The sequence below is a fragment of the Poecilia reticulata genome, unplaced genomic scaffold (assembly GCF_000633615.1).
Source record: "Poecilia reticulata strain Guanapo unplaced genomic scaffold, Guppy_female_1.0+MT scaffold_125, whole genome shotgun sequence".
Lineage (NCBI taxonomy): Eukaryota > Metazoa > Chordata > Actinopteri > Cyprinodontiformes > Poeciliidae > Poecilia > Poecilia reticulata.
The window spans coordinates 1,343,494-1,366,542 of NW_007615013.1; the positions used below are offsets into that span (position 1 = coordinate 1,343,494).

The 23,049-nt window shown below is 48.7% G+C and overlaps 1 protein-coding gene across 4 annotated transcripts; it reads left to right on the top strand.

Moving 5' to 3' along the window:
* The first annotated feature begins 77 nt into the window (after positions 1 to 77).
* On the top strand, positions 78 to 21,642 carry ptpro (protein tyrosine phosphatase receptor type O). 4 transcript variants are annotated; one of them, XM_008401718.2, is made up of 27 exons: positions 81 to 250; positions 3,947 to 4,208; positions 4,398 to 4,553; positions 4,879 to 5,031; positions 5,476 to 5,961; positions 6,103 to 6,264; positions 6,454 to 6,650; positions 6,782 to 6,902; positions 6,969 to 7,162; positions 7,241 to 7,352; positions 7,448 to 7,611; positions 7,689 to 7,809; positions 8,916 to 9,049; positions 9,833 to 9,971; positions 10,923 to 11,043; positions 11,995 to 12,063; positions 12,955 to 13,038; positions 14,904 to 14,939; positions 15,909 to 15,990; positions 16,103 to 16,193; positions 16,300 to 16,376; positions 17,513 to 17,647; positions 18,030 to 18,152; positions 18,230 to 18,384; positions 18,549 to 18,684; positions 18,892 to 19,002; positions 19,409 to 21,642. In XM_008401718.2, the coding sequence occupies exons 1-26, from the start codon at positions 176 to 178 to the stop codon at positions 18,994 to 18,996; spliced, it is 3,690 nt and encodes a 1,229-aa protein (XP_008399940.1). In that variant the 5' UTR covers positions 81 to 175; the 3' UTR covers positions 18,997 to 19,002; positions 19,409 to 21,642. The 4 variants fall into 4 exon arrangements, with proteins under 4 accessions (XP_008399943.1, XP_008399944.1, XP_008399940.1 ...); XM_008401720.2 differs by lacking the exon at positions 81 to 250 and adding an exon at positions 1,108 to 1,469; XM_008401721.2 differs by lacking the exon at positions 12,955 to 13,038 and having other exon boundaries at positions 78 to 250.
* Positions 21,643 to 23,049: the final 1,407 nt, after the last annotated feature.

The window sequence follows — 23,049 nt, forward strand, 5'->3', positions numbered from 1 at the left end:
TTCACTCCGCCGCTTCGTGTCCAGGTGGATCAGACACCGTCCTTAAAAACACGGGCAGGTTGTTTGGTTCCGGAAGCTTCTGATTGGTTGGCGCTGCTCCTTTGTGTGACTTCATGGGACCGAATGATGGACCTGCAGCCGTCGGGTCAGGTTCTGAGGTCCTGGAGGACTGAGGATGATCCAACACGGAACACCTGAGACATTTCTGACCAATGGAGACATGGGTCCGGTTAAACAGCCTGAGCTACAGGTGGAAGTTTACCTTTATAAAGTTACCCAGTCTGAAATAAATTACTAAATGTTTAGTTTAACTAAAGAATTACTTCTAAAGTATTTATATTCCAAACTAAATATTTAGCCTGCTAACCAAATATTTAAGCTAACAGACTAGCATGCTACCTAAATATTTAGGTTCAGAACTAAATATTTAATTTAGAGTTAAATATTTAGTTTGTAAAGTTTTAAGTTTAGTTCCCAAACTAAAAATGTGTCTATTTATTTTCCAAAATAAATATTTAGTTTGCTGACCAAATATTTATCTAACAAGCTAAGTATTTAGCTAGCGTGCTAACTAAATACATAGGTTGGTAGATAAATATTTGATTAGTAAAGTTTATTTTCCAGACTTAAATTTATGTTCCAGACAATATTTTTTTCCGAACTAAATATTCCGCTTGCTAGCCAAACATTTAGATACCAAGCTAAATGTTGTTAGCAGGCTAGCATGCTTACTAAAGGCCGGTAGCTATTTAGTTAACTTCCTAACTAAATATTTAGATTTGAAGCATTTCAAACTTTCATTTAGTTTGAAACGGTGACATTTGTAAATTAAAAATGAACTTTATTCTGTGTCAGACTCCATAAAATAAATTATTTGTGTTTATTTGCAACAATCGGCTCCAGATGTGCAGGATGTTTACTGTAAAAGCAGCTTCTCTGAGATTATTTCTTTCTGAACATTTTACAGTGCTGCGGACTTTGAATCGATTTGGTTCCGAACCAGATAACTAGGTCAGAACATGTTTCCCTGTCAGTGGTTGTGTGTCTGATGAAGAGGAGGAGGAGGAGGAGGAGGAGGAGGAGGAGGTGCGCAGCCTCCGGAGCTCCGCGCAGCGCAGCGCAGGGCGGGGCGACGCCGCGCAGCAGCAGCTTCATCCCGGCTGACCGACACCGACCTCCTGCTCGTCTCCGGGCCGCGGCATGGACCCCGCAGCCCGGCCCGTTTCCCCTGGCTCCCAGCAGGTCCGGTTCGGCTGAAGATGCGCAGTTAGAGGTGCGCAGCAGAAATCTCCCGCAGATCGAATCTGTGCAGAGCGTCGCGGAGCGTCGGCCGCTGCGGCAGAAACAGCGCCATTGTTTGGATGCGCAGCGGAGCGGGAGGCTCCAGGCCGGGCTGAGAGCGCTCAGAGCCGGCAGCCAGCATGCTGCCTCCGCCGCTGCTCGCCGCCCTGCTGCTCGGCTCGGTCCAGGTGGGTCAAGGCCCGAACGGACCGCGCGGTTCGGGGGCTTTGTTCAGAACCGGCCTCACTGGAGGCGACGGGGCTGAATGAAACGTGCGTGTTGAGCGTGTGCGTGTTTCAGTGCGTGAGGTGAGGGGGGGTAGATGGTCCCGTGCGGGCAGCCAGCAGCTCGTTGTCCCGCAGAAAGTGGGTCAGTCGGCTGCAGCCTGACTGAGTAGGGATGTCTGTCAGCATCACTGAGGATCACACACACACACACACACACACACACACACACACACACACGCACAGAGAGAAACAGAAACACAAAGAGACAGAGACACACACAGAGACTCTCTCTGTCCGGCTCCAAGTTCTCCAGCTGCTGAGTGATGGTGAGACCAGAACTGGTTCTGGTTCTGATGGTGATCTGCAGACATCCTCTAGGCTCACTCTTATCTGACAGTCCGGTTTGATATTTCTGGTCCGGTATCAGAACCGTCTGAGTTGGGTCGGGTTGTCTGGCCCATCGGATCTCTTCCAGAACCGAACACGTCTGGACTTCCTGTAGCTCAGCGGGAGTCTGGATCTGGTTATGTTTGTGTCGGATCCGATTTGGTTCTGAGTGGTAAACATGAGAGCTTCAGTTGCAGGAATGGGTGATCCGGCTCTTTGCCCAGGGTGTCAGAGTGGTGGGGGCGTTGTTGAGAACCGACCCGAAATGAACGGGTCCACTTAAAGACTGTAGGCCCGCGAAGTCCAAACTATTTCAATGAAACAGATCATGGTTGTCATAAATCTAAATCTATTAATGAAAGTTTGATTATTTTGGTCTCGATTGGAGAAAACTGGATCAACGTTTATTTAACAAACTTCCTGTTGGTTCATTACGCTGAACTTGGAGTATAAACCAACCAGATCTGGCCTGCTGGTTGCTAGGCAACGCCTCTGGTCCCCCAGCAACCAGCACAGCGAGTCTCCATTCTGTCCAGCAGGGGGCGCAGCCAGCAGCTGCTCTGCTGGAGGCCTGGTTCTGTTGCGGTTCTGGGCCTTCAGGAGGGTCTCTGGAGCAGAACCAACACGGACGGGTCCAACTGGTTCTGTCGGGTTCTGCTCCTCTGTGTAGAACTGTGCTGAGATGCTCACAGATCGGGTCAGAACCGGGTTAACAGAGTTTATTCAGGGTGCTGGCAGGAAACGGATCTCCCTGGTTCTGAATAGTGACAAGTTTCAGAACCGGGTCAGAGGAAATCAGCCAGGTTCTGCTGCATCCCATCAATTTTACCTCTGCTGGAGAAGTCAGGAGAACTCCAGCTGGTGGTTCTGGTTCTGGTTCTGGAAGCTTCATGAAGAGTCACATGAAGTCGGGTCCGGTGGGTCCGTTTGGACCTCCTGTCCTCCTGGTACCGGGTTCTTCCTCAGCCATTGTGTTTACATCACAATGTTGGCAGCTGCTGGGAGGGGCTGACCTTTGACCCGACCCCCCTCCAGCCGGGTCCATTCAGCCGAATGGGTGCGACCAATCAGAGAGCAGAACTGTTCTCCACTTCCTGTTCGCTTCTGGACTGGGTCTGTTGGATCCGGTTGGCTCCTCCTCCTTGGATCAGAACTGGACCGGTCGGTGGAAGAACAGTCAGCTTCGGCTCCGTTGCCATGGTGACCCAGGAACCAGACATAATGACCCCCGTCCCCACTCCAGCCCTGTTGCCATGGTAGCGGCCAGCGATCATGAACAGGCGCGTTTCCTGCTGCCCGGAACCAGAACTGGATCAGAACCGGCACATTACTGGTTCTGGGAGTTGAGGAATCTGGGTCAGAGACAGAACCGGGTCAGAACCCGGGCCGGAGGCAGCAAGCAGACGTTGTACAGGGAAAGCAGCTGCGGATCCGACCGACCTGGAGAGACGATCCGACCGGACCGGACAGGGAGAGACGATCCGACCGACCGGACAGGGAGAGACGATCCGACCGGACCGGACAGGGAGAGACGATCCGACCGGACAGGGAGAGACAATCCGACCGGACCAGGGTTTCTGATTCTTCTCAGACCTGCTAGGATCCAACTGATGATCTGGAACTTTGCAGACTGTTAAATGTTGACACAAAACTCATTTCATTTTTTCCTGAATTTTTGTAGGGACCCGTTCAGTGAATCAAATGTTTTCTGTTTGAGGAACCAGTTCCAGAAAAAAATCAGTTCGGAGTCGGAAAACGATCCAGTCAAAAATTGTTGGGTGAAACCAGGAAAGACTTTCGACCCTTTTTAACCGTCACAGGAAGGAAAACTTTACAAACAAGAACCGGATCAGAAGTTTAAGGTCACAGTGTTTCACCTGCTTCAGAGTGGAGTTCCTCAGGGCTCGCTCCTGGTTACCGCTGTTTTGTAGTTTTATTTCAGAGACCTCCAGAGACGCTGATGGGTCGTGAGGTTCCATCGTTTTTCTGCCTTCCTGTCTGAACCTGGTTGAACTTCCTGTCAGCTGATGACACACGGCTGTGTTTTCCAGGTTTCCTCGGCGTTTCAGGTGTCCACCAATCAGGAGGGACTGATTGTGGCGGCGCTGGAGCGCGGCGACCTTCAGGACAACATCACAGCGTATGCGGTGCAGATCTCAGGAGAACCTCGGCTGGTTCTGGTTCCGTTCATCAACAACAGCGAGCCGCTGCTGTTCAACGCGTCATTCCACGGCCTCTGCTACACGGTGGGGCTACTGGTCAAACTGGGACAGAGCTGGTCCCGACCCATGAAGAGCGTTCCCGTTCTCACAAGTAAGGAGCATTCCAGCGGCTCCTGTTCATGAAATATGCCCACCTGATATGCCAGACCTTCAGACATTATCAACATTAAGCTGTGTGTTGCTAGAAGCGGAGCGAAAAAACTTTCATCTGGAATTTTTATGTACATTTGTTTAAATTCTTCAGAAAACATTTCATGTTTCCATCTTCCTGTTTCCGCAGAGCCACTTCCTGTCCGTGCCGCGTACATCTCTGACTACAGAGAGGCTCCAGAAACCGGCGTTGTGTTCGACATTGACCCACCGATCAGAACCGTGTTCAGCCGGGTCAACATCAGCTACACGGAGGGCCTGGAGCGCCGCTCCATGCTCTATAAAGGTGAGGAAAACTGAAACCTGATGAAACACCGTCTGCTTGGAAACATAAAGGCTGTAGTTTCTCGCCTGACCTGATGGTGGCAGTGTAATCCCCGCCAATAATATGACATGTTAATCTCCTTAGAGTCCCAACAGTCGCCTCTGAGGAACTCCAGACATGAACTCCACACATGTTTCCTGGAAGCCCAGTTCTTCCTCATCCAGTCGGTGGGAAAACATTCCCACCGACTGGATGATCCCAGTTTCCCCTTCAGATTATTCCTGAGTCCAGAGGAATGAGAGGAATCAAACGGTTTCTCCAGGTCGTCTCTTCTGTTCGTCTCCAGATTTCTACAAAGGGAAGACGGTGTTCAAGCACTGGCTGCCAGGCATGTGCTACCGGAACATCACCTTCCAGCTCATCTCCGAGGCGACGGCGCTGCAGACGGCGCTGACCAGCCACAGCGACGTCACACACAGCCCGCTGCACCACCGCACAGGTGAGCAACTCCGGGTAGATACACCTGGAGAACACCTGGAAAACACCTGGTAGATATACCTGAACCCAGACCAGAAACTACCTGGGGGTTCCCTGAGGAAGTCTAGTTCTGGTTCTGGTTCTGGTTCTGGTCGTAGTTGCTCTGATGTAATGCCGTTTCCTACTGTTGAACAAAGATCCTGATGTGAGGTGAGATGCTTCACTCCTGCAGGTGAATGCAGCTCTGATGGGAACGTTCAGGGAAAACAGGTGAAGGAGATTTGAGAGGACGGCGATTGCACGTTCCAGACCACCAGGTTGTTTCCAGGCTGTTTCCAGGCTGTTTTTAAACAGTTTATCAGCGTCCATCTGTGATTCCAGGCTGTGCTGTTGCTCTGTGACGACGATGATGATGATGATGATGATGATGATGTCAGTAGATCCTCAGATCTCCTCTCCCCCCCAGTGCCCTTCCCGCCCCTCAACGTCTCCCACAGGGTGCTGTCCCTGAGCCGCCGGGCCGCAGCGGGGGGGCGTGAGGCGGCGGCCCGCCGGGCGCGGGACGTCCCGCTGGTGGAGGAGGCCGAGACACAGCCTGAGGAGGACGTCGTCTTTGAAGAGGAGGAAGCGACTCCTCGGGTTTCCTTCAACGCAACGCAGAACGTGACGGAGAGTGTCGCCGTTAGCAATGGCAGCCACGCGGAGGAGGCGGAGCCTCAGAGCTACTGGCTGGACCCCACGGAGATCTCGCCCGCTGACAGAGACGAGGAGTTTGTCAACGCCTTGGTGCCGGAGTACGAGGACTCCAACGAGCCGGGGTCGGCCATGGCGGTGCCCGCCGAGGTTCCGGTTCTGCCCACCAGGCTGCCCCCCGTCCTGCTGGAGCTTCGCTGGCTGCCCCCACGACCTCCAACCTCCTACGACGGCTTCAACGTCTACATCTACAGAGACGGTGAGCAGCAGTAGGGTCCGGTCACATGGTGGAGCGGTCCGTCTCCTGAGTGACAGGTTCTCTGACCCGCCCGCCACGTGAGATCTGTGATGGACCAGTTCTTCCAGTTTCCAGTCTCTGACCTACTGGTCTCGTCTGTAGGGAACTCCACAGAGATGGCGACTGTGGACGAGAACACGCACGAGTTCTTCACAGAGCTGACAGAGCCAGGAACGTACCGAGTCCAGGTCGCCACGCTGAGTTCGTCTGGAGACTGTGAGGCCCGGGAGAGCAGCGCCGACACCGGCTTCACCTTCTACCTCAGTGAGTCTCTGGAGAACCGGCAGGTTCGGAAACAATATGGCTGCTTTGACCTTTTCGTTTCATTTTCACAGCTTTCAGCAGATCGTTAACTCTGAACGATCCTCCTGGATCGTCATTGATTTGTTCAGGGTGTTAAAGGTTCTGTTTGGATCTACTGTGGTCCTGATGGGTCCGTGTGAATCCATCCAGGTCCCAGCGGCGAGCTGTTGGAGGAGCTGCGTGAGCGTCCTCAGGGCGTCAGCGTCAGGCTGCTGGACTCCAGCACCGCCGCCGTTTCCTGGGCTCCATCCCCTCAGAGCCACAACGGCAGCCTGGTGTCGGTGGTGTCCACCACCTGCCTGAAGCCCAGCCTGAGCCAGAGGATGGAGAACACCTACTGCAGCGAGGTACCGCCGGCCCGCCGGGCCAAACGGACACACAGAACTGCCTCGTCTGGTTGCCGTTGTTTCCTCACCCCCGTCTCTCCTGAAGCTTGTCGGCCTCGGGCTGCGAGTTACTGAACAAAATGTTTTCACAGGAGAACTCGACCAGTGACATCATCAGCAACCTGACGCCAGGCGCCCAATACCGCGTGGTCGTCTACCACACCAACGGCCCTCTGACCAGCCCGCCGTCCGAACCAGTCATCATTGACATCGGTGAGTTTCCCTCCTACTTCCTGTGTGGGCGGAGCCTTGCTGACTGACCAGGTGTGTTTGGCTCAGAGCCCACAGGTGTGCGGGAGCTGGCGGTGTACCCGCTGGGCCCCACGGCGGTGGTCCTCAGCTGGCAGCGGCCGTACCACGTGGCCTTCAGGAAGTACATCCTGCAGACCTTCTTCTTCAACCCCGTCACGCTGGCGTCAGAGTGGACCACCTACTACGAGATCGCCGCCACCGCCTCCGTCATCGCTACCGTGGTAACCGCCGTCTCCCGATGGTCGGCACTTAGTGCTGCTGGCGGCTGCTGATCCGGTTCTGGTTCTGTTTGTACCCAGAGAGTGACCGACCTGCTGCCCGCCTGGTACTACAACTTCAGGGTTTCCATGGTAACCTGGGGCGACCCGCCGCTCACCTGCTGCGACAGCTCTACGGTCAGCTTTGTGACAGGTACGGACCGGTTACCGGGTCTTGAACCAGCTGTTGGACCAAGACTCACTGTTCTGGTAAAGTTGGAGGTTCTGTCTAACCGGGCCTGTTCCCAGCTCCGGAGGCGCCCCACATCTCGTTGGTGGATTACTCCCAGGGGGTTCTGGCGGTCCGGTGGACCTACGGCGAGCTCTTCATCGACCTGAGCCACTCCAGGATGCTGCACTGGCAGGTGGAGGCCGTGGGCAAGAAGGGGCCACAGAGGAGATACTCAGTAGACGTAAGGAACCCGGTTCTGGTTCTGACGGGGCGGCTTGGACCTCCGTAGCGTCCGTCTGAGTCGGTTCTGTTCCCCAGGTGACCCGGAACGCCATGCAGGCCAGCCTGCCGCTGCCGCCGGGAGACATCTACAACTTGACGGTGACGGCGTGCACAGAGCGCAGCAGGAACACGTCTGTTCCCAACATCATCAAACTGGGTCAGAACCGGATCAGAACACACACACATTGCAGAAGGCTGGATTCTGTCGGCCAGATCCTCAGAACGGATCCGGACGGCAGGAATAAACGTTGATCACAAGAAATAAAATTAATTCATAATAAAGTTCTAAGTAAAACTAACATTGTTTAATTAAAATTTTATGGATGTTAATTATTGTTACACATTAAACTTCAAACCATTTAAACATATTTTATTGAGTAATTATTTAATATTTTTATATAAAATAGTTTTATTAATTTTTTCTATGAAAATTAATAATGATGACTTCCAACTTAAATTCAAACATTTTTCATTTTACAATTTAAAAAATAGTTAAATTAGAAATTCCTTGTTAGTTTTAGTAATTTATTAAAAATGTTAAAGAACGATGTCGCCATAAATCTTCCATTTTATTTCAGGAAATCCTAAATCTGATCATCTGAACTTTTTTCTGAAGAAATGTTAAAAACATGGAGTCAGGAATAAACGTGACCTTTGATCTGAGGCAGGTTTGTTGTCGTAGTTCTCCTTTCTGCCACTAGGGGCGCCAGAGAACTACATGACCAGCAGCAGTGGACCTAAAGATGGCGACTCCCGCCTGTCCAGAACATTCATAACTTGATTCGGGGTTTCCTCTGATACATGGAGGGTCAGAATTATACATACACCCCCTCAACCAATCAGGGAGCAGGATCTGGACCACACCCGCTCTGATTGGCTGAAGAGCCCAAATGTCTCGGTCTAGCTGTTGGTGCTGCTTCACGTTTCAGCCCACAGCATGGTGCTGCCACCGCCATGTGTGACAGCTGCAGGTAGAGGATGTGGGCGTGGCTTCGTCCATCCAGATGGGTGGGTTCTGCAGGTCCAGGAAGTGGTTCTGGTATGAAATGTTTTGGTTTCAGTTTTTTAGCTCAGAGGTTCTGCTGGGTTCTGCCCGTCCAGCGCTGCGCATTCGGACTTGTCTGTGAAAGTGAAACAGAAACTGGCCGGGTCCACTTCCTCTTCTGGCGTCTTTAAGTGGCGCCGCTCAGAGGAAGTGGCGGCGGTCCGGTTCAGCCCAGTTCAGCCCGGTTCAGCCCAGCTGATGGAGTGTTTGTCCCGCAGAGCCGGCCCCTCCCCGCCTGTTGCTGGCCGTCAACGCCACGCACTCGTCCGTCACGCTGCTGTGGAGCGAGGACGGCGTGGTGGACTACTACCAGGTTCTGTGCCGACCCAACTGGGCCAGCAAGGAGCTGAAGGTAAGCCCGCCTCACACCGGGTCTGGGTTCAGGACTGGGAGGGGTTCTGCTGCCGAGCGGACCCAGAACCAGAACCAGCAGAAAGAGAAGCTGAGTGTTAAAACGGCGAAGAGATTTTATCGTCAATATTTTTGTTTTTACTGATTTTCTTTATTTCTCATCAAGTTTCCCCACAGAACCACAAATCTGGTTCTGATCCGAAGACATTTTTATCACATGTACATTTTTTTTAGTTGTCTTTTTTTTTATGGTTAATTTTTTAACTGAATTTATTTTTCCAGATTTATTTACTATTTTATTATTTTCCTGTTTCCATCAGAATTTACTAAAAAGTTCTGATGCTCATCTGATCCGGAACCGTTTGACCTCCGGAACCGAGGTCAAACGGTTCCGGAGGTCAAACAGAATTATTCTGTGGTTCAGAATAATCAGAACCACAGTAATCTTCAGGTCCTGGTTCTGGTTCTGAAATTCCCTCCAGGAGTTTTTGATGTGTTCGGGAACCAGATGATGGACCACAGTCTGACTGCCTGACCCGGTTCTGGTCCAGAAGCTGAAGGTTCTTCAGAACTTTCTGGTGAACTGGATAGATCTCAGCAGAACCTGGATCAGTTGTCAGGAGAATCTCTGTGGTTCTGGTTCTGGTTCTGACCTGTCCGGCTCTCTGGACCAGAACATTGATCGGATCAGAACCATTTGCCCAAGTTCCGTCAGAAGGCTCACACTGAGCATGCTCAGACAAACGGGTCGTGGTTCTGTTCTGACGTGTGGCTCCCCCTGCAGGCCGGAGAGCCCATCACCTCCACCGCTCAGGTTCTGACCGTTTCGGGTCTGGTTCCGTCGTCCAGCTACAACTGCAGCGTGACGAGCTTCAGCTACAGCTCAGCCAGCCGGCCGGCCCGCATCACCGTCACCACCGCAGGTAGGGGGCGCTGTGGAGACCTTAAACGTGTTTTAACCAGATCAACACAAAGTAGTGGAAAAATCTGAAAGGTGTGGCGGGCTTTTTATTCTGCTGTCCTCTGAATGAAGTGTCACTGCAGCAGTTCTGGTTCTGGTCTCAGGTTCCGGCTCCTGCAGGTTTTACCAACTCAAACTTGAGGCTTTTAAAGACCAAAACGAATGAGATTTAAGACGTGCGCTATTAAAACATGTTTAATGGAGTGAAGCTGCTGAGCTTCGCTGCACACAGTTAATGCAGGTTGACTCAGTAAGACAAACATCACCCAGCAACTGATGTTTACTTTTACCCTAAAAACAAGCTAGCTAGAGTATATTAGCAGCTAGTTAGCATTAGCATCAGCCGCCTTGAGATGTATGCGTTTGCCTTAAACAAAAATCTTGCTAGAAAGACAAACTACAAGAGATGAAACGGGGCAGCCACCACAAAATGGTAGACGTTTTTATTTGAATTAAATGAATTTAAGACGATTTGAGTTTTTATCCTGATCATGTTGAGGTGATTTTCGTCGACCTGCTGCAGAGGAACCAACACTTCTAAACTGAAACATCTTTAAGGGAATTAGATTCAAACAGGAAATTATAAATAAAGACTTCCTGTCATCTTCAGTTTGCGGAACTAGAATTTAAATAACCGATGACCGTGTCTTCCCTGACATTAAATCCACTTCCTGTTGGACTTCCTGTGTGATTCATGGGCCTGATGATCTCACTGAGAATTATTCCTGCATTTATTGAAATCCGCCTCATTAACGCCAGCAGGAGGCTTTTATTGTGAAGGTGTTGAACAGGAAGTGCAGTGTAGGCTCCGCCTTCTGATAATGTGTTAGTGTGTGTGTGTGTGTGTGTGTGTGTGTGTGTGTGTGTGTGTGTGTGTGTGTGTGTGTGTGTGTGTGTGTGCGCGCGTCTGCAGCCAAAGAGATGAACCCGAGCGTGGCGGCCATCTCGGCGCTGGCCGTCCTGAGCCTCCTGCTCATCAGCCTTCTCGTCCTCTTCCTTCTCGTCCTCCGCAAGAAACACCTGGAGATGACCAGGTGAGCCTTCGCATCACCATGGCAACGGGAGGCAGAACCAGCATCTGAAGATCTTCCTGATGTGAACTCAGATTAAAATGTTGAAATGTTCAGAAAACAAGGAAAACAGGATTTATTAAAATACCAACAACATCAACAGAATTACAAAAATAATAATAAAAATAATAAATATAATAATAATAATTAATAATAAATATAATAATAATCTGATGTCCATCTGGTGTCTAAACTGGGAGCTTCTGCTAGAATGTTTCTTTGTATTAATAAACTTATTTTTATCTACTAAATCAACTATTAACTCAATATTTGAATTGAGCAGAAATGATTGTAGAATTAAAACCAAAACTTTTTCCACGTTTGTCAGATTTAAAACATAAACAGCAAAGCATAACTGAACATTTTCATCTTTTTTTTATTTGTTCTTGTGTGAATTTGGCTCATTTCTGTTTTATTTTTCCAACTTTATGAAAAGTTTGTGGCCAATTCTGCATTTTATTAAAAGCCATTTTAAGTTTTTAGTCCTGATTATTAATAAATTAAATTAAATTAAAAACTGGGAGGATTTAATTAAATACTTTTAGTTTCTGTCTGATTTTACTATCATTTGTTTTGTTGTGATTTTTCTTTATTTCTACTTTTCTTAGTCTGGTTTAGTTTTAAGTCTCTTCAGGTTAGTAAAGATTTTGTCTTTATAGTTTTATTTTTGGTGTTTTATATTTTATATTTTTCTGTTTTGGTCGCTCTGGGTTTTTATTTTTTGTCTTTTGTTTCATGTCATTTTTTAACTTCCTTATTTAGTGAAAAAATAACATGAAGTGAGAATAATTGCGTTGCGTAACTTGAGTGGTTTGAATTGAGCAGATAGCGGCTGATTTTCCGTTATTCTTCACTTCCTGCTGACTTCCTGTTTTTCCGTGACTTCCTGTCTGATCCCGTCGCTTCGTGTTGCAGGAACTGCAGCGCCGAGACCTTCGTTAACTTCGCCTCGTTTGAGCGAGACGGGAAGCTTCCCTACAACTGGTACGCTCCTCTTCTTCTTCTGCTGCTGCTGCTGCAGGCGGTTGGGTTGCCGTTGGCGACGGGCCGCCGCAGCATCACTTCCTCATTTCACATCTGCACACACCCAACAGGAAGTAGCCGAGTGGAGGGACAGATTGATGAGGCAGATTAGGATGTGAACTTGCAGCTAAGGCTTTAATGTTGTGTGTGGCCCTTTAAGACGATGATGATGATGATGATGACAGACGCTGCTTGTTGAAGATGAAAGCTCAGGTCTAATCTGTGGTTTTAAGACCCAGTTGTTCTTTCAAATACCTAAAAACAGAAATGAGAGCAGTCCATTAGTCATCCTTTCAAAATAAAAGCCTCTGAGTCGGCGCTGTGGCTGAAGGTTCTGGTTCTGGTTCTGATGGTTAATATAAGAGCTGAAAGACGGTCAGTGAAGGCAGAACCCCATCACTAAACATTTCATCAGCGTGTCGTGCTTTTATTGTGAAGGGCAGCTGTGTTTCTGTGAGGAAGAGGAGGACGAAGGTGATTTCAGTCAGAACCAGCCGAGGACTGGATGGGTCCCATCGGATCTGTTCCAGAGAGCCGATCAACATTTACTTGAACTATTCCACAGTAATGCTGATTCGGGTTTTCTGGTTCTGGTTGACGGTTCCACTCCCAGTCTGACTCTGCTGCTTTATGGCGCCCCTCCCCCCCCGTTGCTGAGCTCATCAGAACCGTCACGGCCGGCTGGGTGTTGTGGGCGGAGCCAGCGGTGATGTCATGCTGTGCAGTGAGGCAGCTGATGCTTTAACTCTGCACTAATTGAAGCCTCTTTACTAACGAGCTCCATGTTTTGTCGCCCCCTGGTGTCTGTTCTCTTTATTTTCTCTTTTTGTGTCTGTTTATTTGAACCTTCAGGCGAAGAAGCCTCTTTGCCTTCCTTACCCTCCTGCCATCCTGCCTTTGGACTGACTATCTTTTGGCTTTTTATATTAATCCGTGGTAAGTAAGCGCCTGCTGCACTTTGGGGCATGTTCACCCGCCGCAGTTCAGAGACGCTCAGATCAGCCTGGTGTGTGTTAATTCTTCCACAGGTTCTTGGAGTCCCTCAGGGCTCTGAACCAGGAACTGGGTTTTCCTGACGCCTCGTCTAGAAATCCCTGAATGGAGGCAATGAGCTCCATGGGGTTCATCAGGGCTGCATTCTTGGCCCTCAAACACGTTTGCTGTTTGCTTTTGCTTCAGAAACCATTGAAACGGCAGGAGTTTAGTTTTCTCTGCTCATAAGTTTTCCTCAAATGAAAACAAACTTTTTTACATAATTGTAACTATAAATTGGTGATTTGGATGTTTTGACCATTTTCAACATTTTTCAAGAGAAAAGTTTTAATAACCTGAAGTTTAATCATTATTTCTTTCATTTGGCTTTTTTTAGACCAGCAGAAACGACTTCATGACGTGAGCCGTCGCGTTCCTGTTGGATTGTTTTCTCAGTATTTCATGTTTTTCTGAAAATATCATGTAAATCCTGATATTTTGTGGCTGTTCAGACACACCAGACTCTGCAGCGTTAGCATCGCGCTGAACTGTGGCGGGTCGCTCCGACACGGCCGTCGTCCGCAGCATGATGCTCACTCTGCTTCGCCGCATGCCGTCAGTCGCTCAGTAGCTCAGGCTCTGTAGATGTGCATGATCCTGGTTTCTTGTGAATCCGGAGGCATTTCAAAGTAAAAGCATGAACGGCTTAGAGTAAAGTCCAGCCTGATGAAGCCGGTGCCAGGCAGGTATCGGGTTCGGGTTCGGCCGTCTGCACGGTGGTGATCTCATGTTTGGCTTCTTCTCTGAAAGGGTTCTGGAAGCCTGTGGCTGAAAAAAACGTTTCTTCAAGAAAGAAATTATTTTCTCATCTTTTGTTCTGATGAAACGTTTAACCGACTTGTTACCGTGGTAATAAAACTGTTTTTATGAACTAAAATATATCTAGAAAGAATAGATTTAAAATTCTGTTTCTAAAAAACAAATCTGTTCTCAAATTCAACTTTTTAATATAAAAGTTTTTAATGATGTAAAATCAGACGGATGGAAACTTGCAGCCACAGGCTTCTACCGTATTTCCTCTAATAGAGTCCCACAGTTTCATCCACACAAATTCAGCAGATTTTTAAGTTTTTATTGTTTTAAATTAACTATTAATTTTTTATAATGAGATTTTATTATCAATGCAGAACATCATATTCTAAGATTGTTAGTGAATTATAAAAGCATCTTAACGATACATTTATGAAAAATGTGCAATTTAATATTTTTATTTGAAGAAAATATTGTGTTATAATAAAAATAACCTCCAGAATAGTAAAATAATATTTTATTTAGAGGAAATACAGTGTTAAACCTCCAATAACCCACAGGACTCGTCTGTGCAGCTGCTGTTTTCCACAGTCCAAAGGAAACCATGGAAACAGATCAGAACCACCTCACTGGACTCTTAAGTTCTGATGATGAAAGTCCAGTAAATTCTGGTTCCACATGAACCTCTGAGCTGCAGCTGGAGCAGAAAAACTTTATGAGGAACCAAAATATTCACCACAGTAAAGTTAGTGACTGGGAAGCGCCAGCAGGGGGCGTTACTGCTGCTGCTGCAGCACAGACAGTCCTGAGCTGCTGCTGCTGCTGCTGCTGCACAGACAGTCCTGAGCTGCTGCTGCTGCTGCTGCTGCTGCTGCTGCACAGACGGTCCTGAGCTGCTGCAGCTGCTGCTGCTGCTGCTGCACAGACGGTCCTGAGCTGCTGCTGCTGCAGCTGCTGGTGATGATGATGATGATGATGATGAAGATGATGTGTGGATTTCATGCTCTTTGTGTTTTTAGGAGCAAAACGGCTTTAAAGAAACGGAAGCTAACCAGGTAACCGAGTCCTGAAGCTTCAGACTCTGATTGTTTGTCCAGCTTCAGCCATCAGCTCCACCCTGACCTTTAACCTTCACCCATCCGCTGCTCCATCCCTCCTCCACTCATCCCATCTAATCTGGGAGATAATCCGTCACTCCTTCATCCCAGACTGATCTCAGAAACAGGACAGTGTTGTTTATCTGGATCGGGTCCATAATCGGCGCCACGGCGGGTCGGAGAGGTTCTGTTGATCTCCAGTTTGGGAACAAAAATGGGAAGGAGATCCAGTCTGACGTTCCTCCTTCTGGAGAGCAGAACAACATCCGGAACCAGCAGCTGGACCGATCCGCTCCAACGGTTCTGCACCAGAACCTTCGTCCTTCACCAGCTGGTGGTAGAGGTGGTATCATGCTGTGGGCTCGGATCTTCTCTGAGGCAGGAGGGCGTGTCCTCAGCGGAGACCGTGCCCCATTGGACAGCTGAAGACGTCCGGACCAATCAGGAGCCAGACAGGAAAATCCTGTTTCTGGGACCTGCTGGTTCTGATGAGGCAGCAGGACATTTTCCTGCTGTGGTTCTGGAAGCCCAGACTGCTTCATCCCAGTCAGAACAGAACCTTAACAGAACATTCTGGATTAGAACCCTTCGACTGTTCTGATCCTGCTCTGCGTTTTCATTGGCTGTCGGCCGTTCTGATGTTTGGCGGTCTGAGCGGCGCCGCTGAACTCAGCCGATGCTGCAGTCATTGAGCTGCACCTTTGGGTCATTATGGTTCTGTTGGGAGGTTCTGGTTTGGGAAGAGGAGGCTGGAATGTTCTGGGTTTTGGACCCGGTGGAGCCAGACTCTGAACCCTGAGCTCCAGCATGAACCGTCAGGATGAGGATTTGATTAGGATTACTGACTTCCTCTGAGCGTTCCCAGGTAGCGGTTTGGACCGGAGGTCAGAACCTCTCAGAACCGTCTGACGTGGTTTGTGTTTGCAGCCTGGTGCAGCTGGACGACTTCGAGGCCTACTTCAAGGACATGAGCAAAGACTCCGCCTACAAGTTCTCCCTGCAGTTCGAGGTACGACTTGGACACCTCCTGTCCTCCAGGGGGAACCGCCGGGCTGCGGAGCTGGATGGGTTTAGAAACGGGTCGGTTCTCCATCAGAACTGAAATCTGCTCTGTTTTCCAGGAGCTGAAGAGCGTTGGCCTGGATCTGACCCACGATGCCGCCGACCTGCCCGTCAACAGGCCCAAGAACCGATACACCAACATCCTGCCCTGTGAGTCCGGACCCGGTCAGAACCCGGCTCCAGATCCAGACCGGGTTCTGCTGAAGTCTGACAGCATCTGTAGTTCATCTCCTGACTAACTACCCTCCTCTCCCAGATGACTTCAGTCGGGTCCAGCTGGTCTCCATGCACAACGACGAAGGTGCCGACTACATCAACGCCAACTACATCCCTGTGAGTATCCGCCGGCTCCACCGCCTCTCCCAGAACCTCCAGAACACCCACGGCTCGGTCCGCCGTGGCCCAAAGGCAGAAACCTTCACATTTAATGAGATATGCACCTCCACAGCTGGCCACCAGGGGGAGCTGGTGGTTCATAGATTGAAAGAGAAAGTTTCATCTGACGTTCAGAATATCACAAAGAGCTTCTTCTAAAAATGAAACGGAAAAGACGAGTTCAGAGACGAGAGCCTGGAGGCTCCGCCCCTCTTTAGCTTCAGGCTAGCATGCTGCTGAGCTAGCAGGACCTGGTCACATGACCTGAAGGTCTCCAGAGTGAAACCTCTGTAGCTCAGGAACATGTTTAATATCTCAGCAGCTCTGACTCTGGTACAGAAACCAGAACCCGAGCTAGAACTCGGGTAGAACCAGAACTGATGTTTGGACCTGCCAGGCCAACGGTGCTGATAAAACTGAGCCATTAATGAGAGGAGTACGGGTGGAGCGATGACGGTACCAGAAAGACCCAGAAACAACAAACGGTCCGGTTCTGGAGGACAGGAACCAGCAGGTTCTGATCGTCTCAGGTTCAGGTTCCAGAGCTGAGGAACAGAGAAGCTAAATGCTGCCTCACCTGGTTCTGGTTCTGGTAACACCGGATCAGCAGGTCTCTGAAGTCCTGAAGGGTCCATATGGTTCCGACCGGACCAGGAATCCCAGAGAAATGGTCCATAAAGCCCATTTGTGGCTTTTTAGGCCATCAGAAAGTTTAAATTCTGCTCTTCCTGTTTAGACAGGAAGTCCTGCTGATGTCATGAAGGTGATTTATTGGTGATGTGTTTGTTTAGGAGCCACAAAACAAAAGCTGAAGTTGTTCTGTGTAGCAGATAGAAACAGGAAGTAACGAATCATTCTCTCAGCTGGCGTAAAATAACGGCTGAAGTTTCTGAAAATCTGAAACTGATGTTGGATCCTGATTGACTCCTGATTCAGTCGTCCCGGAAACTGTCCTGGTTCTGAAACCGTCTGGATCTAAAGAGCAGTTTGGCTTTTCTGGCATTCTGAGCATTAAATATCTGAGCTGACTGGTGCTGCTGATTCTGTTCCAGTTCCTCTCATCCGGTTTCTGTTTCATCCGGTTTCTGTTTCAGGGATACCGACATTCCAAGGAGTACATCGCCACCCAGGGGCCGCTGCCGGAGACGCGCAACGATTTCTGGAAGATGGTTCTGCAGCAGAAGTCGTCTATCATCGTCATGCTGACTCAATGCAACGAGCGCCGCAGGGTGAGCAGCCGGTCCAGTCCGGTCCGGTTCAGTCCGGTTCAAATTCACATCATATCACAGTCCTATTTGTTAGAAACATTTCTGGTCATCACTAGGTGGCGCTGTTCCTACCAGTATGTCTTAGATCTACAGTCAAATACAGGCTTGAGTCTGCCCCCTGCTGGCTGGTCCTTGTTAGTGAAGCTCAGCGTTTGTTCTGCCCCCTGCTGGCTGGTCCTTGTTAGTGAAGCTCAGNTGGTCCTTGTTAGTGAAGCTCAGCGTTTGTTCTGCCCCCTGCTGGCTGGTCCTTGTTAGTGAAGCTCAGTGTTTGTTCTGCCCCCTGCTGGCTGGCGGTTTGCTCTACATTTCCTGCTCCTCCCAGCTGATGTTTTGGTGTTTCCAGGTGAAGTGCGACCACTACTGGCCGTTCACAGACGAGCCGGTCATGTACGGTGACATCAGTGTGGAGATGCTTTCTGAGGAAGGCTCTCCGGAGTGGATCATCAGGAAGTTTCGACTTGGATATGTGAGTCTTCTTCTTCTGCAGGACGAGGCTTTAAAGGACCGATCAGAGCTACAATGACTCTCTGCCTCCCCCTGCAGGCGGACGAGACCCTGGACGTCCTCCACCTGAACTACACCTCGTGGCCGGATCACGGCGTTCCCACGGTCAACGCCATCGAGAGCATCCTGCAGTTCGTCCACATCGTCCGGCAGCAGGCCAACAGGACCAAAGACCCCATCATCGTCCACTGCAGGTCGGTCACCAGCTGGTTCCAGAAGGTCCGGTTCTGGTTCTGATGTCATATAATCAGTCAGGCGACCTTGCAGAACTGGGCATATTAGAAACTATGAAATGTTTAGCGATGGGGGTGGTTGGTTCTGCTGGCGACCCGTTAGAACCCAGATGTTTCTGTTCCAGCGCCGGCGTGGGCAGAACCGGGACCTTCATGGCCCTGGACCGCCTGATGCAGCACATCCGGGAACACGAGTTCGTGGACATCCTGGGCATGGTGTCGGACATGAGGTCCCACCGGCTGTCCATGGTCCAGACCGAGGTCAGGACGGGTCCGGGCTTCAGCACACAACACACACACACACCCTCTACCACAGCACAGACCGCGTGTGTGTGTGTGTGTGTGTGTGTGTGTGTGTGTGTGTGTGTGTGTGTGTGTGTGTGTGTGTGTGTGTGTGTGTGTGTGTGTGTGTGTGTGTGTGTGTGTGTGTGTGTGTGTGTGTGTGTGTGTGTGTGTGTGTGTGTGCAGGAGCAGTATGTCTTCATCCATCAGTGCGTCCTCCTGATGTGGCAGAAGAAGAAGCAGCAGTCCATCACATCTGATGTCATCTACGAGAACTCCAGCAAGACATAATGAGATGTGAGTCCAAGTCCAGGGAACCTTCGGCTGGTACCGGTACCAGCTGGTTCAGAACCGGGTACAACAAGAACTGGGCTCAGAACCACTTTCTGCAGCTGGTTCTGAGCCATCAGAACCAGTAAGGTCCACTGGTTTAGGAAGTTTATCATTTAGCTGGTCATTCAGTTGGGTTATAGGTTAGTTGATTGAATAATTGGTAAAATGGTTGGTTGGTTGGTTGCTGTTTTCTTTAGTCGTGTAGTTTTGATATTTACCAGTGGGTTGAATTCTGGATTTTTCCAGCTGAATGTCGGATCCTGAGCGTTCCCAGCAGATCCATTCTGAGGTTAGCATGCTAACTGGGTGCATCCAGTTAGCATCCGGTGTGCTGACCAGGTTCTCCTCTGCACTGCTCGATGTCTTGCAGGCGGCGACAGGATTTTTCTCTGTAGAAGATGACCCGCTTCATCATCAGAACCAGAACATGACAGAGTGACCTTTGACCCCGGCTTTTATTTGACTCGGTGTCCTGTCATTTGATGGAGTTCTGCCTTAAGGATCTTTCACTGACTGACCAGAACCAGAACCATTCAGGCTGTTTCCAGCGACCCGCCGTGATGCAGGACCTCTGACCTCTGACCTCTGGGGGTCTGAGTCAGCAGTTTTCCATTTGATGTCGTTTTTTTTTTATCTCAGGATTTGCTGGAAGCCTGCGCACCGACTTCGTTTGCTTTGTCACGTTTAGTTTCTGCCTCAGTCAGCGCTGGCGGCTAGCAGGACGCTGATTGGACACTGCCATTAGAACTGATCCCAGAGCTGCAGAACCCCCAAACACAGGAAGAGAACGGACTGGGAGGACTGGGAATGCCGTAGTTTAACTTTGCACTGAGGCGAAGGGAAGAAAGAACCTTCGGAGCGATCGCTGCGTTTCCGTCGCTTTGCTTCAAACTGAAGAAGAGCTTCAGCACCGGCAGCGATGCTTCATCAGAACCGGAGCACATGGGCTTCAGGAAGAGGGAATTCTGGGAAGTTCCAGGCAGCAGATCAGGTTCAGAGACAAAAGTTCAAACATCTGATCAGAACCGCAGCTGGAAATCTGCTGGCTGAACCTCCTCTTTCTTTCTGCCTGACCTTTGACCCTGCAGCTCCCCTGGACAGAAACGATCCGCCAGAATAAATCCAGTCATCTTCAGGCAGATTAAGAGATTAAACTCAATGCTCCAGAAATCCATTTAACACTAAGTAGCTCATCATTGGTGCGTCTGGATTAAATAATCCCAGATGTTTGTTTTCTCTAAATCTAAAATTCAAGTTTAAAGTCAAAATGTTTAACAAGAAAAAAAGACCTAAATCATCTTCACCGCCTTAAACCAGGAAGCTTAAGGCGGTGAGGATGAAACCAGTCAGTTTGATGAAAACGTCTCTGGGATCAAAGCTAATCATGCTGTTCTCATCTTTAACACTAGGTGGCAGTAAATGTTACTCATTATATCTGTAAATCTGGAATATCTGTTTATTTTAATTCACAGAACATACTGGAGAAACATATTTTTAAACTCTGAATATAGAAAAACTAAATTATTTTTGGAGTTGTTATAAAGACCTGGTGAGTAAAATTCAGGAATGTTTGGCGCCCCCCGGTGGCCGTTCTGTGAAGCGTCTGCTGTTTTTTCCATATCAAGTTTTGGTTTTTCATCTTTGTTCTAATTTTATGACTTGAAGGTTGGAATCACTCTGGATCTCCACTCCATGACTTTAGAGAATGTCTCCTGAACAGAGGCGCGCTCGCCGAACCCAAACTATTACTCTGCATTCAGGAAGTGCACGGTGTCGTCAAAATAAAAGCTCAGCTTCTCTCATCATTGCAGTTTTCAGCTTCAGAAACTAAGAGTTTTTTGTTTTCATGGACTTGTTTTAAAATCTTTTTCTTCTGGTGAAAATGTACTGACAAAATCTGTTTTATCAAAAGTAACATTTTTCATTATTTCTGATTTTAATAAAAAATGGATCTTGGTAAAAATAGAACTGTATCCCTTTGTTAATGAAAATGTTTCATTTAAAGAGAGTTTTTCATTTTTATATTTTCATGCTGATAACTTGCTGGAGTTCCACATATTTCTAATGCACCAGTGTTGATGCTGTAATGTCAGCTTTGTGTTGGTATTTAGATTTTGACAGCTGTTTGGTTACAAGTTGAGACTGAATTACATGTGGAGCTTTTATTTTGGCAGGAGTAAAACGGAGAGTGGAGCATTTTGAGGACACCGTGTGTTTTTGTACTCAGCTTTTAGTGAATGTGGGAGTAAAGAAAAGCACAGTTTCTGTTGAGCAGCTTGGTGTTGTGGCCTTGTGGTTCCTCAGTCGCCTCAGTCTGCTTATGGCTCCATTTCACTGGTAGATATCAGATGAACTGTACATAAAACTGCAGATTAACTGCTCGTTATTGCTCAGAACTTCTTGTGAAACTGTTGCTTTAGGCTTTTTTTCTAAGGTTGTAAATGTAAAACTAAACATTTCACGGTTCTTTCTCTTGCTTAGTGTGTCCAGTCCAAACTCGTACGTCGTTGGTGCCATTTTTCTTGTGCATTGTGTCACTTACAGTTTGACTTGAAACTGTCACAGAATTTTAATGTGTGTTCAATTAAAATGTTGCAGATATCAGTGTTGTCTCATTTTATCAATCCTGAGAAAAGTTCTGCTGTTTTATCATTTAAAGTTACTGAAGCTGAAACACAGGAAGGCTGTGCAGAATGAAGCAATCAGTAAATGTGAGAAATGAAAGACTTGATCTGATGAGCCCAAAAACACACCGCCATGTTTTTATGCTCATACTGCACTATGTCCTATGTCACCTATTCACTGACATCACAGTATTCTGTCATTTACCTCATGTTTGACATCGACGTCCTATTTACCTCATTCTTTGTCACAGTACACTATGTTTAATTTGAGGTCTTTTTGGACATATTATACTTCATTTTTAACACATTTTGATTTTCGATGTCATAGAAAATGGGGTAAAATGCCACATATTGTGCTATGAAGTGTAAAATTACATAGAATGCAGCACAGTATGATGACGTCAGAATGAGGTAGATGGTAGAGCTACTACGACATGGAGAAACGGACTGAACTTACATCTTCCAGTCATTCTGACCAGTCAAAGCGTTTTACACTAGAGTCACATTCACACCGATCGGTGGGCGAGTTGGGGTTAAGGGCCCAGGGGCACGTTGGTATGTGGCAGGAGGAGCTGGAATCGAACCTGCAACCTTCCGATCACAAGACGACACTCTACCCACACACCCTCTGACAGCACAGAGGTTACAGAAGTACCAGCAGTAATGCGGTCGGACCCGGACGGTTCTGGTTCTGTGGACTTCTCGCCGACCCAGACCGGCAGGGAACCAGACTGAGCGACTTCATTAACGTCTCAGTGTGACATCACACACTCCCATGATCCTCTGCTGTCGCTGGCAGATGGAGGTGATCAGGATCGACCCGGGAGACACTGCCTCCATCACACACACACACACACACTCTGACACACACACACACACTAACACACACACTAACACACACACACACACTAACACACACACACACTAACACACACACTCTGACACACACACTAACACACTAACACACACAGACACACTAACACACACACACACTAACACTCTGACACACACACTAACACACACACTCACACACACACACACTAACACACACACACTCTGACACACAAACTAACACACTCACACACACACACACACACTCTGACACACACACTAACACACACACACACACACTAACACACACACACTAACACACTCTGACAGCCACAGGTGTTAGTCCAGCTGCGGGGGGTTTGGGGTGTTTGGGGGGTTCGGGTGGGCTGTTGGGTCCAGACGCCCTGGTTGCAGGGACTCTGTCCGATCAGAACCAGAACTCTAACTGAAAAAGCTTTGAATGATCTGGTTTCTGAATGTGACCCGGTTCTGGTTCTGGTTCCGGGTCAGAGGTGAAGATCCGGAGTGTCGGTTCCTGCTGTTCAGTCTCTTTCTG

What these genes read in the sequence shown, in the direction of transcription:
- ptpro (XM_008401718.2), top strand. Translation starts at nt 176, where the DNA reads ATGATCCAACACGGAACACCTGAGACATTTCTGACCAATGGAGACATG. An exon ending in AGAACACCTACTGCAGCGAG is followed by an intron (nt 6,651 to 6,781) that starts GTACCGCCGGCC and finishes ATGTTTTCACAG; the next exon opens with GAGAACTCGACCAGTGACAT. An exon ending in CCCATCATCGTCCACTGCAG is followed by an intron (nt 18,385 to 18,548) that starts GTCGGTCACCAG and finishes TTTCTGTTCCAG; the next exon opens with CGCCGGCGTGGGCAGAACCG.